The 27466-nt window shown below is 36.9% G+C and overlaps 1 protein-coding gene across 2 annotated transcripts in view; it reads right to left on the bottom strand.

Annotated features, from left to right (window-relative positions):
* LOC115210488 (D-ribitol-5-phosphate cytidylyltransferase) overlaps positions 1-27466 on the bottom strand; it is a 105349-nt gene that overhangs the window by 43035 nt on the left and 34848 nt on the right. For both annotated transcript variants that reach the window (XM_036502140.1, XM_029779091.2), the window contains exons 3-8: positions 23924-24024; positions 21075-21224; positions 12856-12957; positions 8774-8819; positions 6839-6927; positions 242-526 (exon numbers count right to left, since the gene is read on the bottom strand). In XM_036502140.1, the coding sequence (XP_036358033.1) occupies positions 242-526; positions 6839-6927; positions 8774-8819; positions 12856-12957; positions 21075-21224; positions 23924-24024 (773 nt within the window). The remainder of the gene's footprint in view (positions 1-241; positions 527-6838; positions 6928-8773; positions 8820-12855; positions 12958-21074; positions 21225-23923; positions 24025-27466) is intronic.

The following is a 27466-nucleotide window of genomic DNA, read 5'->3' as shown; positions in this document are numbered from 1 at the left end:
ATATGTTTATTGATCCTAAAAGTACATGAATGGAACAACGTATCCCATCCAATCACATCTTATAAATCACTGGAAGTATGATTTCGTTTATTTGGATGTAAATTACTGACAACCAAAATTTTTATCTTCTACTAAAAAATTATAAATATATATATATATATGTGTGTGTACCTTAATAAAAATTGATTTGAAAATTTAAATTAGATATAATTTTCTTATGTATAAAAATAGCAATTTTTACCTTTGTTAAAATGAAAATTGGTGAAATATTTCCTTGAAATTTCTCAGTCAAACTTCTGCTATACTTTTGCAATTGATTCAAAGTTTTAGAAAAAGTAATTTTCTTTGATACATAGATTAAGAAGATAATGAGACCACCTTGCACAATTCTTCTAGGTTCTCCAGTCCACATTTCAGTTAATTCCTCTATTGTATTCAGAATTCCATCTAAATTCACAATGGTCTGACCAAGCACAACACTAGTTAGTTGTGAGCATTGCTCCTCAATAGTATTTAATATACAAATCTGTCAAGAAAGAAAACAAAGATGTTTCTACTATCACTAACAAATTCAAGGATTACATAAGCAGATAAAATAGTTTATGAAAAAATTAATTGTTAATAAGTGTTAAAGTTTGTAGAAAATATAAATTCTTGATAATTAATTTAATCTAATACTGTATTAAAAAAAAAAGATTTCATACCTTTTATGCTTTTGAGATATAGTGAAAGATAAGAGGATCAATTAAATAGATCAAAGAAAATCAACAGTAAAATGCACTATAAGTTTTGGCTAGACAACATAACTCAGAAAACTAAGGTAAATAAATGTTTAGGTAAGCAGTTAAAGCTAAGATGAAATGATATATCACTGGTGTTTGTCATTCAGCATATCCCAAAGTATCCAAGGATTATTTGTACATTTAATGTAGCATAATTATTGTAATAAAGAAGTAATGAATGGATAATATGGGTATTACTACTAAACTGATAACCCTACCAAACTTGCTTGGTGAGGGTGTTTTTGAACACACTTTGTGGAATGGAAAACAAAGGGCAGAGAAACTCCAGCCATCCAATATAATCAAGGGTAGATAATGTTCACAAGTTGTAGTAAAGGCAATTCATATAGGGAAAGGAAATCTCTGAAATAAAAACTGCTCTGTGAGGACTTGCAATCAGCTGATACCATTTTGCAAAGAAAGAATTATGACATGCAAATATTATAGTTTTATCTATGGATGATTGATAAAAATATATACATACTTTTCTAAAAAAAGTAATGTATCATTTCTATAACGTTCTCTGTTAATTTTTGATTTACTATATCAATTACTAGTTATATTTCCAGTTGCTTCCAATACTATATTAATCTATATTTTTATATTCTTTTACTGGAGTGTGGCCATATAATAAAAGTTTTACTTGCTATATTTGTAAAACAAAAACTAATTTCACAGACTTCTGAAGAGCTTTTGCATAACATGGATAAATAGAACAATACGTATTTAGTTCATATAGTGATAAGTGTTATGAGTAAACTGTTTAACCTGATTGAAGGTTGTTAATATAAGTTCAAGATGTTAATATGATTTACATTAATAATATCATGCAATATTGTGCAGTGCAGTAAGAGGGTTTGAATGTTTGAGGTACCATATATACTGAATTTCTGTATGTCTTCACTAACGAGAGAAATTTTGAACAAAAGTTATATGATTGTCATGCAGTAACCTTCATTGTATTTCAGATGTGAAAAGAAAAAAATGATGGCTAAAGGAAGATAATGTTAGGAAGATATAAAGAGCAGATACAAATATAACATTGCATATTTGTACATTATTTAATGATAATTACAAGTCTCATCCTCCTCCTCATCATCATCATTTAGCTTCCGCTTTCCATGCTGGCATGGGTTGGACAGTTCAACTGGGGTCTGGGAAGCCAGAAGGCTGCACCAGGCCCAGTCTGATCTGGCAATGTTTCTATGGCTGGATGTCCTTCCTAATGCCAACCACTCCATGAGTGTAGTGGGTGCTTTTTACGTGCCAGACGAGGCTGGCAAATGGCCACAATCAGATGGTACTTTTAACGTGCCACCAGCACGGAAGCCAGGTGAGGCTGGCAAAGGCCACGATCGGATGGTGCTTTTTACATGCCACTGGCACGGAGGCAGTCGGGGCGGTGCTGGCAATGGCCACGTTCGGATGGTTCTATTATGTGCCACCAGCACTGGTATCACAGCCACGATTTCCCTTGATGTTGATCGATTTTGATTTTGATTTTGTTTTTCACTTGCCTCAACAGGTCTTCACAAGTAGAGCTTTGTGTCCCAAGAAGGAAAGGCATGCATAAGTGGACTGAGGCCACGGGTTATGGCCTCACTTGTCCTGCCGGGTCTTCTCACGTACGGCATACTTCCAAAGGTCTCGGTCTCTAGTCATTTCCTCGGTGAGACCTAAAGTTCGATGGTCGTGCTTCACCACCTCGTCCCAGGTTCTCCTGGGTCTACCTCTTCCACAGGTTCCCTCAACCGCTAGAGTGACACTTTTTCACACAACTATCTTCATCCATTCTCACCACATGACCATACCAGCGCAAACGTCTCTCTTGTACACCACAACTGATGCTTCTTAGGTCCAACTTTTCTCTCAAGGTACTTACACTCTGTCAAGTATGAGTACTGACATTACACATCCATCGGAGCATACTGGCTTCATTTCTTGCGAGCTTACGCATATCCTCAGCAGTCACGGCCCATGTTTCACTGCCATGTAGCATGGCTGTGCGTACACATGCGTCATACAGTCTGCCTTTTGTTCTGAGCGAGAGGCCTTTTGTCACCAGCAGAGGTAACAGCTCTCTGAACTTTGCCCAGGCTATTCTCACTCTAGCAGTTACACTTTCAGCACACCAACCCCTGCTACTGACTTGGTCGCCTAGGTAACAGAAGCTATCAACTACTTCTAGTTTTTCTCCCTGGAATGTGGCGGAAGTTGGTCTCTGAGCATTTTCAGTGTTTATTGCTCCTGAGCATCTGCCACATACAAAAACTATCTTCCCAATTAGCCTTCCTTTGACATTGCTGCACCTCTTATGTGTCCATAGCTTACACTTGGTGAATCTTATAGAGTTTCTACCTACGCCTTTTCTACAGATCGAGCAGGGCCATCTACCTGAAGGCGTTTGTGACTTATCTACCTTCCTACTTATTAGGACTTTGGTTTTAGCTAGGTTGATCTTAAGGCCCTTCGATTCTAATCATACTGAATATGATTAAAAGTAAAAAGATCAACCCATGCTTATGAAAAATTCAAATATATCTTGATAGGGATATGGCAAAACTGAAGCAAGTACATAAAATAAAAATAAATCTTTTAACGTGGGTAGAGCATATAAATCTATAGCAAACAGGGAATGTTTCTAAAAAAGCCAATGCCTGCAAAACATGAACACAGCTCATTGTTGGTTAAAAAAACAGACTATTTTCTCTTAATACCTTGATTGACTCTTTGCTATAAAGATCACATGAAGTTTAGCCACATGGTTTGTTGCTGTAAGCGATGAAATTAGAACCTGTTACCACACACCATACATTACTGCTTTTTGTTACTGCCAGTCACCACTCCTCTGTGCTACTCCCAATTGGTAGCCACCCCTCACTCTTATCATCATCCTCTACTCATACTTACCACTCTCATTCCTGTCCACTATTCACTACTTTCATCATCTATATACATCTGAACACTTTTGTCCCATGTTTATATCCATCTCTTGGTCTCACAATCTTACAGCCTTACCCATTTTCTCTGATTCTTCTGTATCCATGCTCTCTTCTATTCACCTTCCTAGGACATGTTATTCTGAGGATATGTTTTCATGCCTTATGACAACCACATTTATCTTTTTTTTTTTTTAGCACCCCTCCAAGCCTTCCCTTTTCACCTATGTACAATGTGAGGTCTTTATAGACTCTCCACAAAAGTAACTTTGTTCTTGCTCCTTCCATCACACTTTTACCTCTTGACTTCTTGCTTGAAGTAACTGTCCTATCAAGATACAGGAGTTTCTCCCTCCTAGCTTACAATGGCACTTCAGTGTTTCACCTTGCAAGTTACAAGACAAATCTCATTAGTGTTAGTACCACAAAAGAAGCACCCTGTACACCATAACAAAACTGAGACACTGGAGCAAAACGGCCTGTCAGAATGTTCAGCCCATGCTAGCATGGAAAGTGGACATAAAATAATGATCATGATAATGATCATATTTTTGTCTGGAGATAATTTAGGATCTGAGTATATTTTATGTATTTGTATTCCTTTCTATTTGATTTTATGTAAAGTCTGTATCGGCAGTTATTTTAGTTTCTATGAGAAGTTGATTGTCCTAATATGTTTTTTACACATTCTTATTTTACTTCCTCTATATGATAATAGATGAATTATTTTATCATTAGTATATTCATCATTCTTATTATGCCCACTTGATTTTTATTATAGCCAAACTGTTTCAAAATGCAAATTATAATATAGGGTATAGGGTGCCTATATCTTTTAAAGAGTATTATTTGATGAAGAATATGCAACTAAAACAACTGATGCATTATGCTGTTTGGCTGACTGGTGTTTATTGAGATATGTATTATTCTGCTCTTGGACACAAATAATAAAAAATTTAGCATGTAGTTAGGGGTGCATCAGGGCTCAGTTTTCAATCCTGCCTGGGTTATTATAGTATTCTAGTATTCTTTTATCATATTCTAAACCATAACAGAATAATTTAATACTGGGGAAAACTGTATGCTGATGACATAGTATTTATATTGCAGAATCTGTTGAAGAGTTAAAACAAGGCTTCTAGAAATAGAAACAAAACCTGGAATTAAAGGATTTTAAATCAACTTAATGAAAACAATAATTTTAGTGGGTAGGAAGAAGGACAGGACCCTGATGCATCAGGAAATGCATATGCTTCATTTGCAGTGAAGGAACTGGAAAAATTCAATAAGGTGTGTCCACAGTAAAGAGTAGTGGAAACACAACATGCTAAAAGGTGTTCTGAAAGTGTGGCAGCTAGAATAAGAACAGTTTGGATAGAGATAATAAACTACCAGCACTAAATTACTTCTCTCCCAAAGTCAAGGGCAAATTATCTGATGCTTGTGTAGAAAGTGCATGCCACATGACCTATGCATTCTAAATCTATCCTAACTCCAACAAATACATCCTGCTATTCTTCTTCTATCTGTATTAATCCTGATGCTTGAATGAGAAGAAGAGAGTGCACTATTACAACTTTCATTCACTCCCCCTGAGTCGCCACCATACTCACTTCCATTCACCTGCTTGGGTATGTTACTTTGAGAATATGTTCTGGTATTTCTCCTTGTCTTCTATTACTCACTCCATTACTAACATTTCACAACAATAAATCATCTCTCTCATTGTAGAGCAACTTCTCCCAACATTTCATCTAAAGTCAATATTCTCCTATTTTCTCTTTCAGTGGTGGAGACTCTTTCACTCTGTGAGTTACAAGATACCCTCACTAGTGTTGGTGGCATGAAAAAATAAAAACCCACCCAGTACACTCTGTAAAGTAGTGATTTGAGAGAAAGCAATACATCATTGAGAGAACATTTTAGTCTTGTCCAGGGTGTCGCAGAAGCGGTTATCAGAAGCGTGTGATGATGTTAAACTCTTAGTTGTTCAATTATATAAAGCCTCCTCATTCAGCTATTACATGAACTGGTGATTTGATGAGTTGGTTGGTCAAGTACAACTATCCAGTCGTGTCCCTACAACAAGTCATTTTTCCTCCCTGGTGAGAAAATCAAGCACCAGACCACAGAAGATATAAATAACAGTTTTTTCAGCTGCCTGGCCTCTTTTGCCTCAGGCCATAGACCATATGTGGTTACTGTCATTCTAATGACAATTGCCTAGCAGTCTTCTTACTATTGTCGGTCTAATGACACTTGCCTAGCAGATTTCAGACCACTGTTGTTTTCATGATGAATATTCAACAGCTATCATTATATACCACTCTATCATGGTAATTTGTTCAGCAGCTAACTCTACTGCTACAGTCTACACGACATTGGCCTGTCATGTTATCAACTCTACTCTACATTGGTCCAGTATGTTATCAATTTCGTTGATACCTGTTATGAACTTGTAACAGTAATTCCAAGCTATGAACTGAATATGTTTCCCATCTAAGCCTCACACACATTTCTGATACCCTTGCAATTTTGTTTCATGACTAGTTAGTGTTTACTTGTTATTCAAAAAGGATCCACAACATGTTAATATTCAATTTATTACATTGTATGAAAAGCTGTGTATGTATCATCTATCCCAAATAAATTCCATTTATTATTGTATGGAGTTTACTCTTCCTTTTATTACATAATACTGTTATACAACTTAAATTTAGTGGAATACTATATGGCCATCTCCACACCACTGTGTTTGGTGTAATGCTGTGTTAGTATCCCCCTAAAAAGGCAAGACAATTTCTTATAGTACTTGGCCATGAAAAATTGCATTCAGTACACTCTGTAAAGTGTTGAGAAGGGGATCTAGCCAATGCAGACAAGCTAAAAGTGGAACACGAGAATACAACTTGGCCTCTTGTTTCTTGGATCCTGTCTAAGCAACTCATGGTGATGATGATGGTGATAATGATGATGAGGATGACATAACAGATTTAATCTTTAAAAAAATTAAATTTCATTCTTACAGAGCAGATGATGAAAAGTAGCAATTAAAGTATGAGATAGTAAGAAGAAAAAATTTTAATTTCTTATTCAGCAAAAATCAGATTTACTAACCTTGATATGATGTTCCTCTAAATGATATTTCAGGGCTGATACCAAACTGGAGTTGGGAATATTGACTAATCCAACTTTTAGGTACTTTTCTAAATAAATGTATATTCATAATAGATTATTTATTTATGCATGCATGCATACATACATACAAAAATTCCTGAATCAAAGATCAAGGATACCAGAAAACCAAAGAAGACGTTATACAAGTTACATATAATTGTAGAGCAAATACTTTAAAAATTTTTTTATAGATTTAATGTTTTAATAAAGTGTCTCTACTTTCACTAATTCCTTTCTAACTTTAAGGAATATTTTAGAATAGTTATGTGAAATCCAACATTTAGAACATTGATTTATAACAGTAAAAATAATTTCACCTTGATACATAACATCAAAAGTACCAACTTTAATTAAATATATTAGATAATAATATGCCAGAGTAATCATACCCATGTATTCAAATAGTGAATGTTTGTGTAAAGTTTCATAGATAATAACTTAGAATATTATTGTGGGCACTATATTTTTTTAAAAAAGAATTAGTGATTTCATTCCATGTTAATACATCTATTTAAAAAAAAAAGTTTTATAATCAATTTCTAAAATACATATGAAATAGAATAATCAATTGTAAATATGTAAATATATGAATTGATTGTGATCAGAAACAGTGGAAGTTATTAGCTTGTTGAAAACTTTGAGCAGTAAAAAAATATACCAAATTCATACAGCTTGATATATTGAGCCATTACTCTTCTATTTATCCTATCCTGCTAAATAGGTATTAATATTTGCCAAGAAAAATTCTAGATTATCTAAGTTGGATATGGACATAATTCTGTTGTTCAAAAAACTTTAGTTGATTATGATGGAAAATTCTGGACCCATAGTAACAGAATAAATAATTTTGATGTAACAACGGAATCTGGTGACTCAGCATAAGCCATCAATCTCAGGTATTTACCCCCTTTTCCAAATGGAATCCCATCTTCCTAAGTTAGGTTAGAGATGATACTGTTTTTACTATTAACAGGGGTAGTGAAGTGGTACAAGAGAGACATGATAGATAGATAGTATCAATGTATGGGAGAGCACGTTTGCACATTTATCTACATTTATCCATGTGTGTAGATGTATGTAGGTATATACTAGTTAAATTTTAAAACATTTTGGTTATCTATAACAATAGAAATGAATTATAGATTAGATAATTTCCCAGATGTGTCACTAAACCTACAAACTGGAATACATACATCATGCCTTAAACCAATTGAAGATCTCAAATATGTTAATCAAAACTTAAATCAGCTATGGTTAGTTATAAATTTAATAGTAAGTTGTATATTGCATGAAAATATCCTTAACTCACATGTGGACTCCACTGGTTAAAGCTTGTTATAGTGGGAAAAATATATTCTTGACATTGGGATAAAAACATCATGATAGCATGACTATAGGACTTAAAAATAATAACAGCAATGAATACAAGGTCATGACATAAGGAAATGACGATGTAAATAAAGAAATAAATAAGGAAACCAATGAAAAATGTAATAGGGACAGGCATGTTAAGAATAAGAATAATAGCAACAAATATGATAATAACTCCAAAAAAATTATGCTTAATAAATCCACTATAAGCAATAGCAGGAGTAGTAAAATACATAATAATAAAGGGAAATGAAAATAGCAAGCTAACACATTTATGTTCTGTAGAACTAAAGATAACTACAACATTGAACTTTAAGAGTCAATGTAAAGAAATAGAAAATGTTTACCATAAGTTATTTCATGAAGAGTTTCAAAAACTATTCAAAGTTCAGAATATATAAATTTACTGATATTCCACATGTATATTTTTTAAAGTATACATGTGGAATAGTTACAAAACAGCATTTGAAAACTTTAAAATATTAAAATACATTTAAGCAATACCTTTAAGACATCCTTCTGCTGCAAAATAGTCTTTTCTAAAAGTGACCTATAAAATTTTTTAAAAAAATGTTAAGAAAATATCTCGGACACAATTCTCACTCAGTAAACTAAGAAAATATTTATGATGTGAAAAACAAGAAACTTTTTCAGAAAAAGAACCAACATTGTAATAAGGTAAAGATGTGAATAACAACTTTGAATTTAATGAAAGTAAAACTAGTGAAAATATATACTAGGGGACGTGTCTACATCTCATCTATGTGATGTCAATGAATGTAGTTGAAATAGGAATGGTCTACCATATAAAGGAAACTGACATCAACAGAACAGTCATGGTAATAGGGTGTAAAAAATATGTACTCTTTATTATCTACAGACACACACATAGGGTGCAGACAGTATTCGTTTGCATGATAACTGTCTCAGGAAAAAAAAAATGTTTTTATTTTTTGAGATATATTAGTCAAATTTGTTTCAGTTTGTCTTTGTGACATGTACCGTCTATCTCACTCAATGAACTCACCTTTGGCCTTGATGACAGCCTCTAGGTGACCTCAGAACCAGCCACAGGCCTTTGTCACTGTCTCCTATTTTAGGCTGCTAAAAGCCCTGGTAATCCTGACCCTCAGCTCATCCTTCATGTTGCAGCTGGATTTGTTTGTCTCACATTCTACCACACCCCACCCACCACACTTTCTTCTTGGATCTTTGATACTTCTTATCCACCTTACTATCACCCCACCCTGATTACCATTGGTGTCTTACACTTTTTGGACTCTACTGTTATGGATCTTACTGTACACTTGTTGATTTGTATCATACCAATCTACCATAACTTTTTGAACTTTTGAGCTTCTTGTAAACCTTGTATATAAATAACTTTGCCATTTTCTCTTATTTTCTTTTTTACTTTTTCTTTCTCATTCCAGTATGCCTAATCATAAAATTTTTCTCCTCTACCTACACTAGCATCTCAAACATTATCTCCAACCTTTCCCTATACGTTTTCAAAAATATCTGTTTCTATACCCATGTTTCTTTCCTCAGTCACTGCCTTGACCCCAACCTCACTCCCAAAGGTTTCCACCTTCATTTTCATCTTACCTTTCATTCCCAGTCACTTTATGCATGTCACCATCCATTCTAATCTCTTCAAAATACACACCCTTGACAACCCTCTCCCTTTTGCTCACTCAACCATATTCTCCATGACTTTTTTGCTTGCACTAAACACTACAAACTTCAATCACTCCTTCATCCTGTTCCAGCTGATGCCACTACCCCACCCCTTCCCCCTCTAATCCACTCCATCCTCACCTCAACCCTTTCACTACCCCACCTCTCACCTACCACTTCCTCTTCTCTCGCCTTCCAGCTTACCACTGCCTCAATCACCCCTTCCCCACCTAATTCACCTTCCTTCATTCACTCCTCTCTTATTCACTCTTGTTACTATTCCTCTTGAATACTCCCTCTCTGAAACCAAGCATTCTCTCCTTAATAGGTGTCTTCATTTCATACCACTCTGTCCAGCAACAAGTTTTGGACCGGAACCGATGTGGGTATAACAGTTGATCATGCGTGAACTGTTGGTATTCTATGCTCATGTGATTCATCACTTCACTATTGCAATCCACATGTTTGTATGTCTCTTGCCATTGTTGTCCTCATCAGTGCATGTTTCCACATGACTTTTCCCTTTGCAAGACACCCTTTGTCATCCTGCATGATGGCTGGGTTTTATAAGGGATTTCACAGAGGTTTATCTACAGACAAAAGAACATTGATATGCATTTTGGATTTCTTCCACAATCGATAGTGAGAGGTAAGCTTTATTGTTAATTAGTGCACCCCATAATATATGACAAATGGGAAATAAATATACAATGTAGTTATATTAAATTGGTTTATTGAATTTTATCTTTTTATATAATTCCTCCAAAAAAGAAAATGAGATATAATGAATCTTATTTGAGATAAAGTCTAGTGAAGAAAGAAACCACAGTGTTTTGTGCTCCGAGGTTTTGGCGTCTACTTCACTAAAGCCTAGCAAGTTAAAGTGGCACTTTGAAACAAAGTATCCCAGTTCAATTAATAGAGATGTTGACTTCTTGAGATGCAAAGCTGACAGATTGACGAAGTCCAGACTTGATGACACAAGAATGTTTTTGCTGGACATTACAGCTGGTTTGAAAGCATCCTACGAAGTTTCAAGGAAAATAGCTGTTACCAAAAAGTGCCACAAAATCAGTGAAGAGTTGATATTACCTTGCTGCAGAGACAACATATCGAATGTGCTCAGAAGTGTTGAACTTCTGAAGCTGAAACATGTCTCTCTCTCTCTCAAAAGATACTGTTAGCAAACAAATAACTGAACTGTCTGATAACATTCTGTCAATTTGCTTTTGAACTTTTTCGCACTCCAGCTTGATGAAACAACAGATGTTTCCAACTTAATCAAACTTTGCATCTCTGTATGTTATGTATATAACAATCACTTGGAGGATGAATTCCTGTTTTGTAAAACCCTCAGAACCAAAACAACCGCAAGAGAAATATTTAATAAAGTGGACAAAATTTTTGAGGCACATATCAACTGAGAGCATGTCACTGATGACACTTTGGCAATGCTTGGCTGCTGTTTCCATTTTCAGACTTTGGCGAAAGAAAAATCCCCAGGTGCTATTGGTACACACTGCACAATTCATTGACAAGCACTAATGGTGAAAAACATGCCTGATGAGTTAAAAAAATGTTCTGAATTACTTGATTACAGCAGTAAACTTCATCAAAGTGAAAGCACTCAACTCCCATCTATTTGTCAAGTTGTGCAAAGAAAGTGATTCTGAATTCGGAATGCTTCTGTTGCATTCACAAGTGAGATGGCTTTTGAGAAGAAAACAATAAACAGGGTCTTCCCTAAATTAGTTGAAATACACCCATAGGATAATCAATATGAGGAATGGCCTGACAATGGGGAGGAATAGCATCCCAAACATGGTGAAAGGGGAAGGTAATGCTAAAAGCTCAAGAATCACAGTTATGTACATATATATACTGTAGTTTTCAGTGTATGACCCGCAGTTTCTTTCTACCAAATGGGCACAAATGGGTCTCATGCAGTTGTTAATACTGGGTGCTGGGGATATTTTTGGACTGTTTTTGTTTCTCATTTGTCTTGTAACCAATTGATCAACTGATTTCCTATATTTTCATGTATTTATTGTATTTCAAAGGGGTATTGCATGGATTAAGTTGTGGTTTTCAGGGTTGCAGGTCTATGGGCAGTGCAGTTCATATTCTGGAAATTATGGTACACAAATGTATGTAATTTTTTTCCATGTTAATTGCCCGACATTCAATAGGGGACCATGAATCAACAAAAAATCTGTAACGGGACTGGCATGTAAACTTTTTTGAAAAGCTTCAGAACCACTGTTCTAGAATTAGGTTACTGTTATGTCTGGGATTAAAAACTAATGAAATTGTATAGCTGTATAATTTTGCTGTTCATTAAAAGCTAGTTGGGTTGGATTTGAGACAACTATATTGTTTTAAAATATTGTAGTTTTTATGTATAATCCAATAATATTTATGTAATAATACTTTTTCATATAAATCATGTTAAGTAGTTACTTCTAACTGAGAGTGAGAATAAAACTAGAATTTAAGTTATTGATCAACAAATTCTAAGTTCAGAATTTTTTAATATACCAACTGAAGTAATGATGAAGATAATGACATTTTTGCTAAGGAAAAATTTGGTATCACCTATATCCAGTTAGTTGAAACAGTATGATATATGGAAAAAATTCCATTTTTGAAGCAATCAAGGAAGTTGATCTAGCATAAGGTCTTCACATATATCACATTAGTTTATCAGATTTCTTGCATTAGGAAAAGTTATTTATATATGTGAGGTGAAAAAGTCGAGGAGAAAATGAATATTCCCTTAAAAGTTAATGATATTCAGGCAAAGAAAGATATAGATTCTTAAGTAAGAATAAACAAGATTTTTATTTTGATTTGATGAGTACAATTTTTCATTTAAATATTAGTTTGTAGGGTTACTTAATACTTACTTTCCAAAGGGGTGGTCCCTCAATGAGAAATGCATTAATATTGGTATACTTTTGAACTAAATGTAAACATTCAGTTCCATGTTCTATATCTTCATTTGCACACTAGAAAAAAAATGTAGATTGTGTTTTAGCTTATAAAATGATAAGCAAATGTTCCCTGAATGTAAATAAGTAATTATGATAGTGTTAGAATTGCTTAATTGTTAAAATTGAAAAATAAAACAAATACTTTTTATGTTTGCTGTTATAGATGAAGCATGGAAAGAATATACTAAATTCTTTCTATGCTTCATCTCAATGTATAAAGTCTGAAGTGTGACTTGACCTCTACTTTTCATAGTACTCTAGTTATTTCTTAATTGAAAGTTATGTGATGATGATGATGCTGATGATAATAATAATAACAACAATAAGAGCACAGACCTCTGCTAGGGCAACACCAACATCCTCTCAACGATTAGCCAGAGATGATTTTTTAAATGAGAATATCTGAAACAAACTCAACTGCTCTCACAAATGAGAATACTAAAAACGAATGCGACCACTCCCAAAAATTAAGTAAAAAAAATGGAAAAATAATCCTAAATCCCTGTCCAATACCTGATCGATCCCAATGGAATGTGAAAGTGGCTTTAGAAAATTTAGTAATAGTAATAAATAGTTTATCCTTATCTAAGACAAGCCAAAGTTAACAAATTCACCATTCAAAATAGTTACAACCTAAAGAGAGATAATTGAGAAAGACTTCAAAGTTAACATAGAATCGTAATCATGTAAAGTAAAGTAAATATAACAAATAATCTAGAGTCTGTCAGGTACCGGATCAACCCCCAAATCTAATCAGTTCATGCCAGTCACGAGGCCAAACATCTGAATTCATCCAGTGGTTCTTGAGATATACTGTCCATGGACAAACAAACAAACAAACATGACTGAAAACAATACCTCTGCCTTCACTTAGGCAGAAATAATAATAATAATAATAATAATAATAATAACAATAATAATAATAATAATAATAATAATAATAATAAATGCCCTGATGCAGTACCAGACAGTGGCTCTCATGGCTTCTGATCTTAACTGATTGGAAGTGTTATCACGTACATTGTTTTGTCTTGGTATAAAAGATGGGCTACAGCAAATATTCTGCTCAATATCACAGATTTGCTTGTCAGTTGTTTGACCTTAACCAATTGAGCATGTCCCTAAATGGCTGACGATATGTGCATCTCTGATCACGAGCAGAAGTGGTGGGGGAGCATCATAGCCATGTGTTGAGAGGGATTCTTTGGGGTTTGAATAATTCACCTCTGGAAACATGGGTGTTTTGTTCAACATCCTTAAACAATCCTTATTCAGGGACCCTTTGAGCAGGATGGGTTACTCGACCAGAAGAAAATTCTAATTGGGCCCCACCTGCAAGGTTATGTGCTATTTATCTTCATATGAGATCACCATGTCACGCACATATGGTTGTGATGCATGTGCCTCGTGTACTCTTATCAGACGGGTAGTCATGATGGGTATACTGGGCTTTGTATATTTTACCCCAGTGTCACTTTGATGGCATGCACTGCTCTCTCACTCAATAATAATAATAATAATAATAAAAATAATAATAATAATAATTTACTTCCAAGAAATTAATTAAATTTGAGGACAGGACAATTAAGTTCAATTTTACATTTAAGACACAGCAACAAATTAAATAAATTAAAAGTTGCAGAGACATCTCATATATTTTTTAGATATATCTTTGTATTATATATTAGGATCATAGCTTACGGAGTTTTGACTGGGACTCTCTTGATTGTAAATAAACATCTAGCATGTATCAGTAACAGTTGAAAATTGTGCTTTGGAGAGAGGGAGAAACAGATAGAGAGAGCAAGAGGAAAGAGAGAGAAAGAGTGAGGAATGAATTAGAGAGGGGGAATGAGAATTTATCTCGTGGAGTAAAAGTTACTTTTGAGAAATTAATTAAATTTGAGGATGGGATAGTTAAGTTCAATTTTACATTTAAGACACAGCAATAAATTAAATAAATTTTTACCCCGCATGGTAAAAATCTTTCTCTTCTTTCTCTCATTTTTGTTTTATCTTTTTCTGTCACTGCTGGGGTGGTGAGGGGAGTTGAGCACCCATTACTTATAAAATGCCTCAATGGCCTGCACAACACCAATTCCCTGACAGTCAAACCCAACTCCTCTGTCATACCAACAGGAGAAGAGTGGGAACAGGTGAGTATCTGGTGCCTTCAAATAACCAGTGCTCTGGGTAGGCTGTATTCATTAGCCTTGGACAGAAAGCAGCTTAGGAGAAGGACCACCCTGAGTTCAAAAACCAGGGGAGTAAGGCCCTGCCGCCTTGGCAGACTATCTTGATAGAGATGGTGTCTTGATAAAAATACTGGCTGGTAGTAACCTAAAAACACACCTCATTTGTGAGTGAAAATGCCAAGCAAAAACTTGACAATAATGGTGTGAATGGCACTGGAACCAATGGTGAAGGCAGGTGTCCCACTGTGCAGCAGAGTGGGCTTGGTCGTAATCCAGCCACTGTTAGCCATGCTACAAGACATAAGTGGAGTAAACAAGTAAACATGATGGTTATGGAGTGTTACTACTGCAGCATCCCAGTGGATGTGAATGGCATTCCTCTCAGAGAGTACAGAAAACAAATGCACAGTGCATGGAAAGCAATGGAACTGTTCGAAATTACTGACCAGAGATTATGTGACCATGCAAGTGCAATATGAAAGAATGGATGGTTAACAGGGTTGGAGCTAGAAGCTATTAACAGAAGGATATCAGGTAATTCTGGGCATGCAAGAAACGAAAGTGGTATAGTGGAAGAATGGGTAATTGTTCGCAAGAATATGCTACCATGAACTGTGAAAGAATTGAGATTAGTGACTACTCAAACAATGAAAATCGATTAATAATAGACAGAATTTTGGATCTATTAGATAAAGAAGGGACAGAATTTATGTGTGACTTAAAGAAGGCTAACCAATGGAGACTAAATCAAGAGGCGAGTAAAGTCAATAATATATTGAGACACTTTGAAACAAAAGACGTCACACAAACAAATAAACTTATCCAGGCTGCTAGTAGGATTGTGGTGTACAGGATAGGATTGAGAACTACTAAGAACAGAACAGCGATGGCTAGAAAAGGAAATAAACAACCTTCATGGAGAATTTCAGAAGATATAAACTCCTTGAATAGTGTAGTGTCAATTCTTGTCAGGAAAAGAAATGGAGAATTTAAGAATGAGTGTAAATTCGAAAAAGTTAGGAAGAAGTATGGTGTAGATAACTGAAAAACTGAAGCATTGCAAACTGAAGCAAAGCTAACTAGATTTGAATAACGGATTAAACAATACTGGCAAAACAAATTGTTTAGAACTGAACAAAAAAGATTTTATCAAGAGATTAATGATCATAAAAAACATGAAATATTAGTCCCTGATGCTGATAAAAGTTGACTTTTCTTGGGTAAGATATGGAGTAAGCAAGAACAACATAATGCTACAGCTGAATGGCTCTGCAACCTGAAGCAAACAACTTCTTATCCCCAGCAAGAGGTTATCCACTTCACAGAAGATGATATCAGAAATATGAGTGAAAAGATAAGCAATTGGAAAGCAGCAGGACCTGATGGTGTACAGGGATTTTGGTATCACATCTACTCTGTAGATGTGATACCAATAGTAATTGGTACACTTCGAAGTACTAGCACTCAACTACCAACATGGTTAAAAAAGATTGGTGCAAGTGTGAAGCTACAAAAACCAGCATTGTTTAGAACTGCAAGAATTCTTTGCAGAGTTCTTGAAGTATGACCAGTGAACAAGTGTCACCTTAGTCTGCTGGCTGTGGACAGCTGACACTTTCCATCATACCCAGCAAAATAAGCAGTGAGTTTCATCACATAATAATAATAATCCTTTCTATTAAAAGGCACAAGGCCTGAAGTTTGAGGGGAGATGACTAGTTGATTACATCGACCCCAGTGTTTCACTGGTACTTAATTTACTGACTCCAAAAGGATGAAAGGCAAAGTCGACCTTGGCAGAGTTTGAACTCAGAATGTAGTGACTGGCGAAACATCGCTAAGCATTTCATCCAGCATGCTAACGATTTTGCCGCCTTGCCAATAATAATGATGACGAGGAGGAGAAGAAGAAGAAGAAGAAAAATAATAATAATAATAATAATAATAATAATAATAATAATAATAATAATGATAATGGTAGCCTTGATAGTGGCTGGATGTGTTCTTCACTGCTCTGACCAGTCACCTAAAGACAAAGAAGCTCTAATATAACCCAGTAGAACAACTAAAAAATAATTTCCCAAAACTGGAATATCTACAATTTCCTGTGAGTATTTTAAATTTCCTTCAAAATAAGTTTAAAAACTTTCATATCTACAGTTTACTCTGTTCTGGACACACAAACAATCATCTTTAAAAACTTTAAATATCTACAATTTTCAGTGAATACCTAACATTTCCTTTCCTCCTTTTATTGCAAGAACACTGTAGTTTTCTCTGATCAGACACACAAATGATCATCTTTAGAAAATTAAAAAAAACTTAAATATCTACAATTTTCTGTGAATATTTAACCTTTCTTTTCTTCCTGACTACTCGATTACGTAAACATACCTTTTATTGTAACAACACTATTGATAAAAATGAAGGAGATAAGCAACTGCCAATATATAGAAACTGCATGATTTCAAAAACTGTAAATCACAGCAAAACCTATAAAAAGAAAAGAAAATTCCAACAGTGTAAATATCAGTTTGTTTGCTGAACTCAAAATGTAGGTCTAGTCTGACTGCATGCAGTAGAGTGAATTCCATGTGAGAATTCTTGAGAATTATTTATTTTGTTGCACTCAATCAGGCTCAAATATTTCAATAATAAATCCCACATCTGTTAGAATAGATAATTTTCAACATTTTAGAGTAAAAAATCATTATTTTCACAAATGAAAATTTTGTTACATTCCATCCAAATTAATGACAAATTTCTTCAGAATTATTGATCCAATTCCTTAAAAAGAGGCAGTATTAGTTTGCAAGGGATTCTGCATCTTGCTTTACTTGCAATGACCCAATAGAATAGTGGAAATGATGGTTTGAAATTAACCAAAATTTGGTGAATAGAAAAATGTGCAAACATTTATATTAAAAAATTAACTGGTTCCAAATCACCACAACGTACAGAAATTATTTTTACTGATATATCCTCATCCTTCATAGACAATTGTTTTCATAAGGCATTTTACTTTTACTTTACTTATTTGTTTATTGTAGTTGACAGGGCCATTAGGGAAAAGAAACAGGCTGGAAGGACTGGAAGTGTGATGGTAGCAGGGAATTGTATCAGATAGCCAGAAGGGAAGTTAGGAGACAGGTTTACATAGCCGGAGGGAAGCAGATAAGAAGAAATTTGCCAATGTTCTGCCTCCTGAGGACCAGAGACTTGAAGTGTTTTGAATTGCAAGATGGTGTGTGAGAGAAAATCATGATGTCAGAGGAGAGAAATGTATCTGCATGGATGATGGCTCAGTTGCATTTAATGATACTGCAAAGCAAGAGACTTGGAGATGCCACTATGAACGGTTGCTAAATTAAGAGAATGAATGAAAGAGTCTGCCACATGTTGACCCAACAGAGGGACCAGCTATCCAAATTGACAGTACCTTGGTAGATAAAGCAATTAAGGGCATAAAGATATGGAAAGCTCCCAGCCCATCATGAATAACTGCTGAGATGCTTAAAATATCTGGTGGTGTAGGCTATAGTCTAGTTACCTGTATAGTTAGCCAGGTGACACATGAAGGAGTCATACCCAATGACTGGTGTAGCAGCACCATAGTCAACTGCTACAAATGTGAAGATAGAAATTCTATTAGATAGAAATAATTACAAAAATATCAAATTGTTGGATCAAGTGATGAAAGTCGTGGAGAGGGTCACAGCCCAACTAATCAGGGAGAGGGTTAGTTTAGATAAGATGCAGTTTGGGTCTGTGTCAAGGAGAAGCACCACTGATGCTATATTTCTGGTAAGACAGCTGCAGGAGAAATTCCTAGCCTAAGATAAACCTTTGCACTTGGCTTTTCTTGATAGGGAGAAAGCCTTTGAGAGGGTCCCCCAATCCTTTATCTGGTGATCAATGAAGAAACTAGGGGTAGATAAGTGAGTGGTGAGAGCTGTACAAGCTATGAACAAGGATGCTGTCAGTAAGGTAAGGGTTGGTAATGAGTAAAGCAAAGAATTCCAGGTAGAAGTAGGGGTTCACCAAGGATTGGTTCTCAGCCTCCTCTTATTCATCATAGTCCTCCAGGAAATAATAGAGGAATTCAAGACAGGCTGCTCCAGGAAGCTCCTCTAGCTGAATTACTACCAGAACTAGAAAAGAAGTCTCAGGTATGGAAGCAAGGTCTAGAATTAAAGTGCCTTAGAGTTAACCTAGCAAAAACCAAAGTTTTAGTACATAGGAAGGCTGAAAAATCACAAATCCCTTCAGGTAGATAGTCCCGCTTGATCTGTGGAAAAGGCATAGGTATAAAATCCATAAGATGTACCTGGTGTAAGCTATGGACACATAAGAGGTGCAGTAATATCAAAGGAAGGTTAACTGGGAAGATAGTTTTTGTGTGTGGAAGATGCACAGGTGCCATAAACACCAAAGATGTACAGAAAACAGATTCCATCACATGCCATGGGAAAAAACTAGAAGTGGTTGATAGCTTCTGTTACTTACATGACCAAGTCAGTAGATGGAGTGGATGCTCTGAGAGCATAGCTGGTAGAATAAGAATAGGTTGGGCAAAGTTCAGAGAGCTCCTACCTCTGCTGGTAACAAAGGGCCTGTAGCTCAGAGTGAAAGGTAGACTGTATGATGCATGTGTGCAAACAGCTATGCTACATGGCAGTGAAACATGGGCTGTGACTGCTGAGGACATGCATAGGCTTGCAAGAAATGAAGCTAGTATGCTCTGCTGGATGTGTAATGTCAGTGTGCACACACGACAGTGTAAAAGCCCAGAGAGAAAAGTTGGACATAAAAACATGGTTGGCAAGAGAGACGACTGCACTGGTATGGTCTTGTGATGCATATGGATGAGGACAACTGTGTGAAGAAGTGTCACACCCTAACAGTGGAGGGGATCTGTGGAAGAGGTAGACCCAGAAAGACATGGAATGAAGTGATGAAGCATGACTTTTAAAAACATTGGGCCTCACAGATTCAATGACAAGTGACTGAGACCTTTGAAGTGTGCTGTGCTTGAGAAGACCTGGGAAGCTAAGTGAGATCGTAGTCGTGGCTGATGCCAGTGTTCCACAACTGGCCTGTTTAGAAGCACCCTTCAATCATTGACTGATATGCTGTGCTTGTGAAAAACTGTTGGACCAAGTGAAATCATAGTTGCGGCCAATGCCAGTGCGGCCTGACTATCACCTGTGCTGGTGGCACATAAAAAGCACCATTTGAGTGTGGCTGATGCAAGTGCTGCTTGATTAGCATCCATGCTGGTGGCATGTAAAAAGCACCAGTCAAGCGTGGCTGATGCCAGTGCCACTTGACTGGCTCCTGTGCTGGTGGCACATAGAAAGCACCCACTACACTCTCAGTCAAACTGTCCAATCCATGCCAGCATGGAAAGTGGATGTTAAACGATGATAATGATGATGATGATGATATACAAATATATTTTGAAGCATGTTGATCCTAACTTCTCTAGCTTAGGTTGAAACAGCAAGTGATATATATTTGAAATTGAAAAAAAAAAAAGAATGAAACTGATTGAACTTTATTTGAAGGGTTAGCAAAATATTCATTGCATATATCTACATTTTTAAAATAAGTTGTAACTAAAAGGTTTTAAGGTATTAACCTCACTTACAGTATTTCTAAGTACTAAATTACTTTACTTGGAAACAAATGAGGGTTAGCAACAAGAAGGGCAGCTGGCTATAAAAAAATTTGCCACAAAGACTTTCATCTGACTGATGATGGTACATTATATTTTAGTCACTTTATTCTCCAATCATCCTTGAGTACACTATTTTGACATATGTACACTTCTTGAGGTAGGATCTGAATGTACACATATGGGAATAAGGCAACAGAAGATAAGCAAAATATTGACAATTAAAATGTGGTAAAAAATTTCTTAAAATAAAGGTTTACCATTTCATATGATTTCTTTAGAAAGTCAAATTTGAATCCTTGAGGCATCTCGCTGGCATGGTAAAGATTTCTGTCAAGAAACTCAGAGGGGAAGCTGTCAGAATTAACAGAAATTATGTTTGATGTGAGGGGATTCACTATTCCAGCAGCCTGTATGATAGAAAACAATAAATATTTCAAAATTTTAAAATGTTTTGTGAACAATTTTACATTTTCATATTCAAAATGCATTTAAAAGGACACTATTTGTTTTCATCATCATCATCATCGTCGTTTAACGTCCGTTCTCCATGCTAGCATGAGTTGGACGGTTCGACCGGGGTTCTGGGAAGCCAGAAGGCTGCACCAGGCTCCAGTCTAATTTGGCAATGTTTCTACAGTGTTTCTACAGTTTTAAAAATAGATATTTCATTTTATGGATTACTGTAATGAGGTGTAGATTAAATGTATGGCAACATCTTTTATAAGATTGATGGAACATCTCTATGGCAGCTAAACCTACTAGAAATAGCAGCTATTTTTTTCAAATCATGACATACCAACTTAAAATGTAGGTAAGGATACATTAAATAATGTGGTCATAGATAACCCTAAAAGATGGAATGATCTCAACTAGAGATCTAGAGATAAATGTTAACAACAACAATCTTAATTGACCATATTTTGACATTTTAATAAAAATTGGTTTTCAAATAGCATATTCTACAGCAGAGGTGTCAAGCACATAGCTCATGGGCCAGATCCAGCCTACAGCAATGTTTGGTCTGGCCCCTGGCTCAATTTTATTAAAAAAAAAGAATTATTATTAAAAAATTTTTTAAATCTGCTGCAGAATACATATTACTAGTATGCAGAGTTGGAACCTGACTAGAGTTTTGATTAACATAGGTTCTAATTAGTCAAATGAGTGCATCTTAGGTAATTTTTTTGTTATTTCAATGAATTAAAAACAGCTTATAAATTCACATTCTAAAACATGTGACCTGTTTCTACTTTACTTTCTTTATAAACACCAAGCCCCAAAAAATTTTTTTGTCTTTCCAAATTTATACACTGGCTGGTTCATCTTGGCAAATTCAAGTGATATGAATGATATTAAAAGTTTTTGCTGTTGAAACAAAACAAATATTCTATCAAGCATTGGTTTTCTTAAAGATTGTATGCATTTATTTGGATAATTTCTATTTCTAAGAAGCATCAGATGTAGTGTGCAAGAGAGACAACTGTGCTGGTATGGTCATGTGTTGCAAATGAATGAGGATAGCTGTGTGAAAAAGTGTCACACCCTAGTAGTTGAGGGAATCAATGGAAGAGGTAGACCCAGGAAAACCTGGGATGAGGTGGTGAAGCACGACCTTTGAACATTGGGCCTAACTGAGGGAATTACTAGTGACCGAGACCTTTGGAGAAATGCTGTACTTGAGAAGACCCGACAAGCCAAGTGAGACCATAGCCTATGGCCTATGCCAGTGGGTGTAACCAGCCCATTTATGAATATCCCTCATTCACTGGACAACAAACCTTGCTTGTGAAGACCTATTGAGGCAAGTGAAATCAAAATCAAAATTGCTGACGTGGCTGACAACAGTACCACCTGATTGGCACTCGTGCCAGTGGAACGTTAAAAGCACATCCAAACGTGGGGTGTAACCAGGCCACAAGTACCCTGCATTCATTGTACAATGAACTTTGCTTATGAAGATCCAGTGAGGCAAGTGTAAACAAATTAAAATTGCTGATGTGGCTGATGACAGTACCACCTTGTGCCAGTAGAATGCTAAAAGCACATCCGAGCGTGATTGCTGCCAAGGCCACGGACTGGCTCCTGTGCCGCTGACACATGAAAAACACCATTTGAGCATGGTTGTTGCCAGTGTCGCCTTACCAGCACATGTCGGTGGCATGTGAAAATCAACATTCAAGCATGGTCGTTGCCAGTGCTACCGGACTGTCTCCTGTGCATGTAGCATGTAAAAATACCTTTTGAACGTGAGCATGGTCGTTGCCAGAACCGCCTGACTAGTCCTCATGCCTTTGGCATGTAAAAAGCACCCACTACACTCTTGGAGTGTTTGGCGTTAGGAAGGACATCCAGCTGTAGAAACTTTGCCAGACCAGATTGAGCCTGGTGCAGCCTCTGGCTCACCAGTCCTCAGTCAAACTGTCTAACCCATGCCAGCATGGAAAACGGACGTTAAATGATGATGATGATGATGTACTTATTCCAAGAACTGTTACTTAATAAGCCTGTATTATGTATACCACATAGATGGAATTTTTCCACACTTTTCTGCACACACAAACTTTGCTAACACCACATATCCTTTTTATTTTTATTATTAATAAAGTTGTTAAAATGCATATGGACTCCTTTATTCATTCACACTGCACATAGTGAATAGGGTCTTTAAAAATATTTTTCCTACCAAGCCCATGAAATCTCATCCACTACACATGAATATGGCCAAATGAATTTCCCACACCTGCTCTACAGAGTAAAAGAAATAGGCATAAAGTCTAATACCAAAGACAGATATTATAAAATAACCAGGACTCAAAAGAACTCATTGAAATTAATGGCTATTTTCAAAACCTTAAGATAGTTGGTTGAGTCAGGATTTAAAATGAGAAAAACATAATTGTATCATAAGAAAACATTTTAGTTTTCCATATATTAACTGTGTTTTCTAACATTTACTTCAAAATAATTTGGTCTAATTACAATGTTTAAATTACAAATTAAAAAAAAAACTTAGTAAGAATTGAAAATGGCGGTGTGTTTTAATTAGATATGAAATAAAATAGTTTCAGCAGAAAATATTGTAAACATACAAATTGTAAATACATACGCCATATTTCTTAGCTGCAACTGCAACTTGTTGGATGATGGATTCATTAATTAATGGGCGGACTGCATCATGGACTAACACAATGTCAGGATCTTTCCAAACTAATTAAGACAAATTTGAATTGATATTATATAATAAAAAAAGTACATGATATGTATCAAGAAAATAGCAAATTATATCAAAATATTTAAAATAAAATTTAAAAAGCAGTATCAAGAATCAGCTTTTATGAGATAGCATTTATAATCATTGTCAGCAAAAACATTTCATACAAGAAAACTTTGAAATAATCTATTCTTATTGTCTATTTTTGGGGAATACATCACTCACATGTATTAATAATGTATAAAAAATTAAAGGGTAGAGATAGATCGACAGTATTATTTGTGCATCAGATAAAATGCCTTGCAGCCTTTCTTTGTTCTTTATATTCTGAGTGCAAATTCTGCTAAGGTCAATCCAGGACAACCTTCATCTCTTGTGCTACACATTAGACAGAGTTGGTAAATTATCTGGCAAAGTTGGGGCATTAGTCCATTTAAACCAAAGTAAAGCTTTTGATAAGGTAGACTACCAGTATCTGGCGGTGGTCCTCGAGGTGGCTGGGCTAGGCCCGGGCTTCCGAGGCTGGATCACTGCTATTTATGGCAGCATTAAATCAACAGTCCAGGTAAACCTGTCGGTTCCGTTTGAGATCAAGCAATCAGTTTGTCAAGGGTGCCCCCTGTCTCTGCTTCTGTATGTGCTGCCTCTGTGGAGGTTGGAGAATTCGGGGAGGGGGCATCCCTAATGAAATTGGATGTGGTAAGTCTGTTTCTACATTGGCTGATGATGTCAGTGATTTTTGAAATTTTTAATTGTATATATATATATATATATATAAAATATTTTAAAACAAAATGTCATCAAATAAGCTCACCAACCATCATTAAGTGTTTTGTAATGTTCTGTTTTGTCCCTTCTATGTTTTGAATGTAAATATTAGTAATAAAGAATCATCACTTAGCTACATTTTGGTGTTGGCTGCTACTTGTTTGTGAGTTCAAATAGCGTTATTTCCATGTTTATTTGTTATTGCAATACTGGTTTTTGTTAAAATTTAAACTGTTATCAATTTGTTAACAGTAATTTTTGCCCTATGGGGCAGAAAATTGTGAATTTTTTTATTATTGGAAAAAACTACTGTTGAACTTTTGAACTCTGTGAATTTTTACCCTTTGCAAGGCAAAAAATATTATTTTTGTCATATTTTGGCAAAAATTTTTTTTGTAAAAAAAAAAAGGATTTGTTTTCAATTCCTTTTGAAGGAATTCATTTTGTAGTGGAATTTAACATCATGTTCAGGGAGGATTTCCCAGAGATAAAGAAGGCACCAGAAAAAAAGCTGATAGTGCAAAGCAAGTGTCTAAGGAGAAACCCAGCTTTTTGGCTGCCGTAGGTGGGAATATGATAGAGATAATGATGGCGGAATTATTAAAGTCACTCTTGCCCTCTCAGTGAGTTCAAGAGTGTTGCCGGAGATCCAGTCCCGATGGCGCTGTCTGGTGGACACAAGATGCTTCCCGGCCACCTCAGTCGTCGCCGTCTTGAGTGCGCTCCATTCTTGCTCCGATTGTTGAACCAACTCGTCGCCAAGCACTAGGAATCGGTTTCTGAGCTCAAGCCGAAAATGGTTCCCAGCCTCAAGTTTGAGACGCGAGACATCGATCTTCTGACGCGTAGGAGGAGGTCTTGCTTGCAGCCTGAAATGGAGGGTCGCCCGAAAAAGAGTATGGTCTGATCCATGCTCAATGCCCGTGTCATCTTCCCCGGAACATCCGTGAGTCCATCACCGAGCTGGCCCACCGCGATCTGACCAGGATGTAATCGATCTGATTGGCCGTTCTCTCATCATTGGAACGCCACGTGATGAGAAGACGTTGTGGATGCTGAAAGTGAGTGTTGGTGACGATAAGACGATTAGCCTCCACAAAAGGCATGAGCCGTTCACCATTGTCACAGCAAGCACCTAGGGCAAAGCGTCCCAGAATGTGCCATGTTGTATCGTCAGCAGGTCCAGTCCGAGTGTTCCAGTCCCCATCAACAATGAGAACATCACTGGCAGGAACATCATCCACTGCCGCCTGAAGATCTGTGTAGAACTGCGTCTTGTCCGCATCGTCTGCATTGAGAGTGGGAGCATACACAGCGATGATGCTGACGTTGGAGATTTGACCCTTCAATTGAACCAGTGCGAGTTGATGCGAGATTGGCTGCCACGCAAGCAAAGCCGCTTGCACGTCAGGGCTGAGTGCTATAGCCACCCCATGGAGGCCACTGTTATCAGTCACACCACTGTGATACAGATGGTAGGTAAATTCTTCGCCGGGGACTTTGATCGGAAGATGGCAGACGTCTGCAAGACGCACCTCTGAAAGACAAGCAACGGCCATGTGGTAACTGTGCAGAGCCTTCATCGTAAATGCCTGGACACCGTCGGCATGAAGTTCCAGCATGCTTCTCTCAGGTCCTTTCTACGCCGAAATAGCGAAAGAGCAATAGCAGGGTTTGGGTAGATTTGTGTAGTACATGAAGTAGCAGTAGCAGCAGTAGTAGTAGTTGAGTGAGTGTTCGCCATTGAGAATTCATGGAAGAAGTTTCGTGGGAATATGTGGATTTCACAAGCGGTCCCCAACAATCCGGCATGTAGAGACATCCTGTTTGCCACAGATTGTCCACAGACGCAGGGACAGAATGACTGAGGAGCCACTGGTTGCCGAAACAGACACTCCGAGGATTTTCACCAGAGCCCCGTCTGCCGGGTTGTGGCCCTAAAACAACTCAGTGTCAGACCAATCTGCCTTGGGCGGCCCTACCAGGAACTGAAGTTCCCGACGGCATAGTTCTGACACTACCCGTTGCCAGCATCCCCCACCACAGTGAGGAGAGGATGGACTTTGGTGACGACTGAAGGGTGCACCAAATATTTGAGATCTGCTACGACGCGCCTCGAGGGCCATCCGGGCTGATCAGAATGCACACTGGCGTGCATTTGCAGAGCAGATGGAAGGGGCAGCAGCCTGTGGTGACTCGCGCAAACTCTACCAGCTGGTGAAACAGGCCAGTCAAGGCAATACGGGTATCAGTGAGACGATCCGTGATCGGACTGGCGCGGTCATTACGAATCTTAGTGACCGGCTGGATCAATGGCGGGACCACTTCTCCGAGCTACTCAACCATCCGCCACCATCTTCACAAACCTTCGTGCAGCCAACTGGGGATGACTATGGATGCAGCACTGCCCCTCCAACGGTTGAGGAGGCACGCAGTGTCCTGACCCATCTCCGGAACAACAAAGCGCCAGGTGAAGACGGTATTCCAGCAGAGGTGTACAAAGCCGAGCCAGATGTCTTTGCATCCTGGCTCCATCGAGTCTTCTATGCAGTGTGGGCGACAGAGCGCTTCCCTGAGGACTGGAGTGATGCAACCCTCCTGCCATTCTTCAAAAAAGGGGACAAAAAGCTGTGCTCAAACTATAGGGGCATCAGCCTTATCGATGTTGCT

Source organism: Octopus sinensis, linkage group LG4, assembly GCF_006345805.1.
Source record: "Octopus sinensis linkage group LG4, ASM634580v1, whole genome shotgun sequence".
Classification (NCBI taxonomy): Eukaryota; Metazoa; Mollusca; class Cephalopoda; order Octopoda; family Octopodidae; genus Octopus; species Octopus sinensis.
Note: the sequence above shows the minus strand (reverse complement) of the source record. Positions and strands in the feature narration are given on the sequence as shown.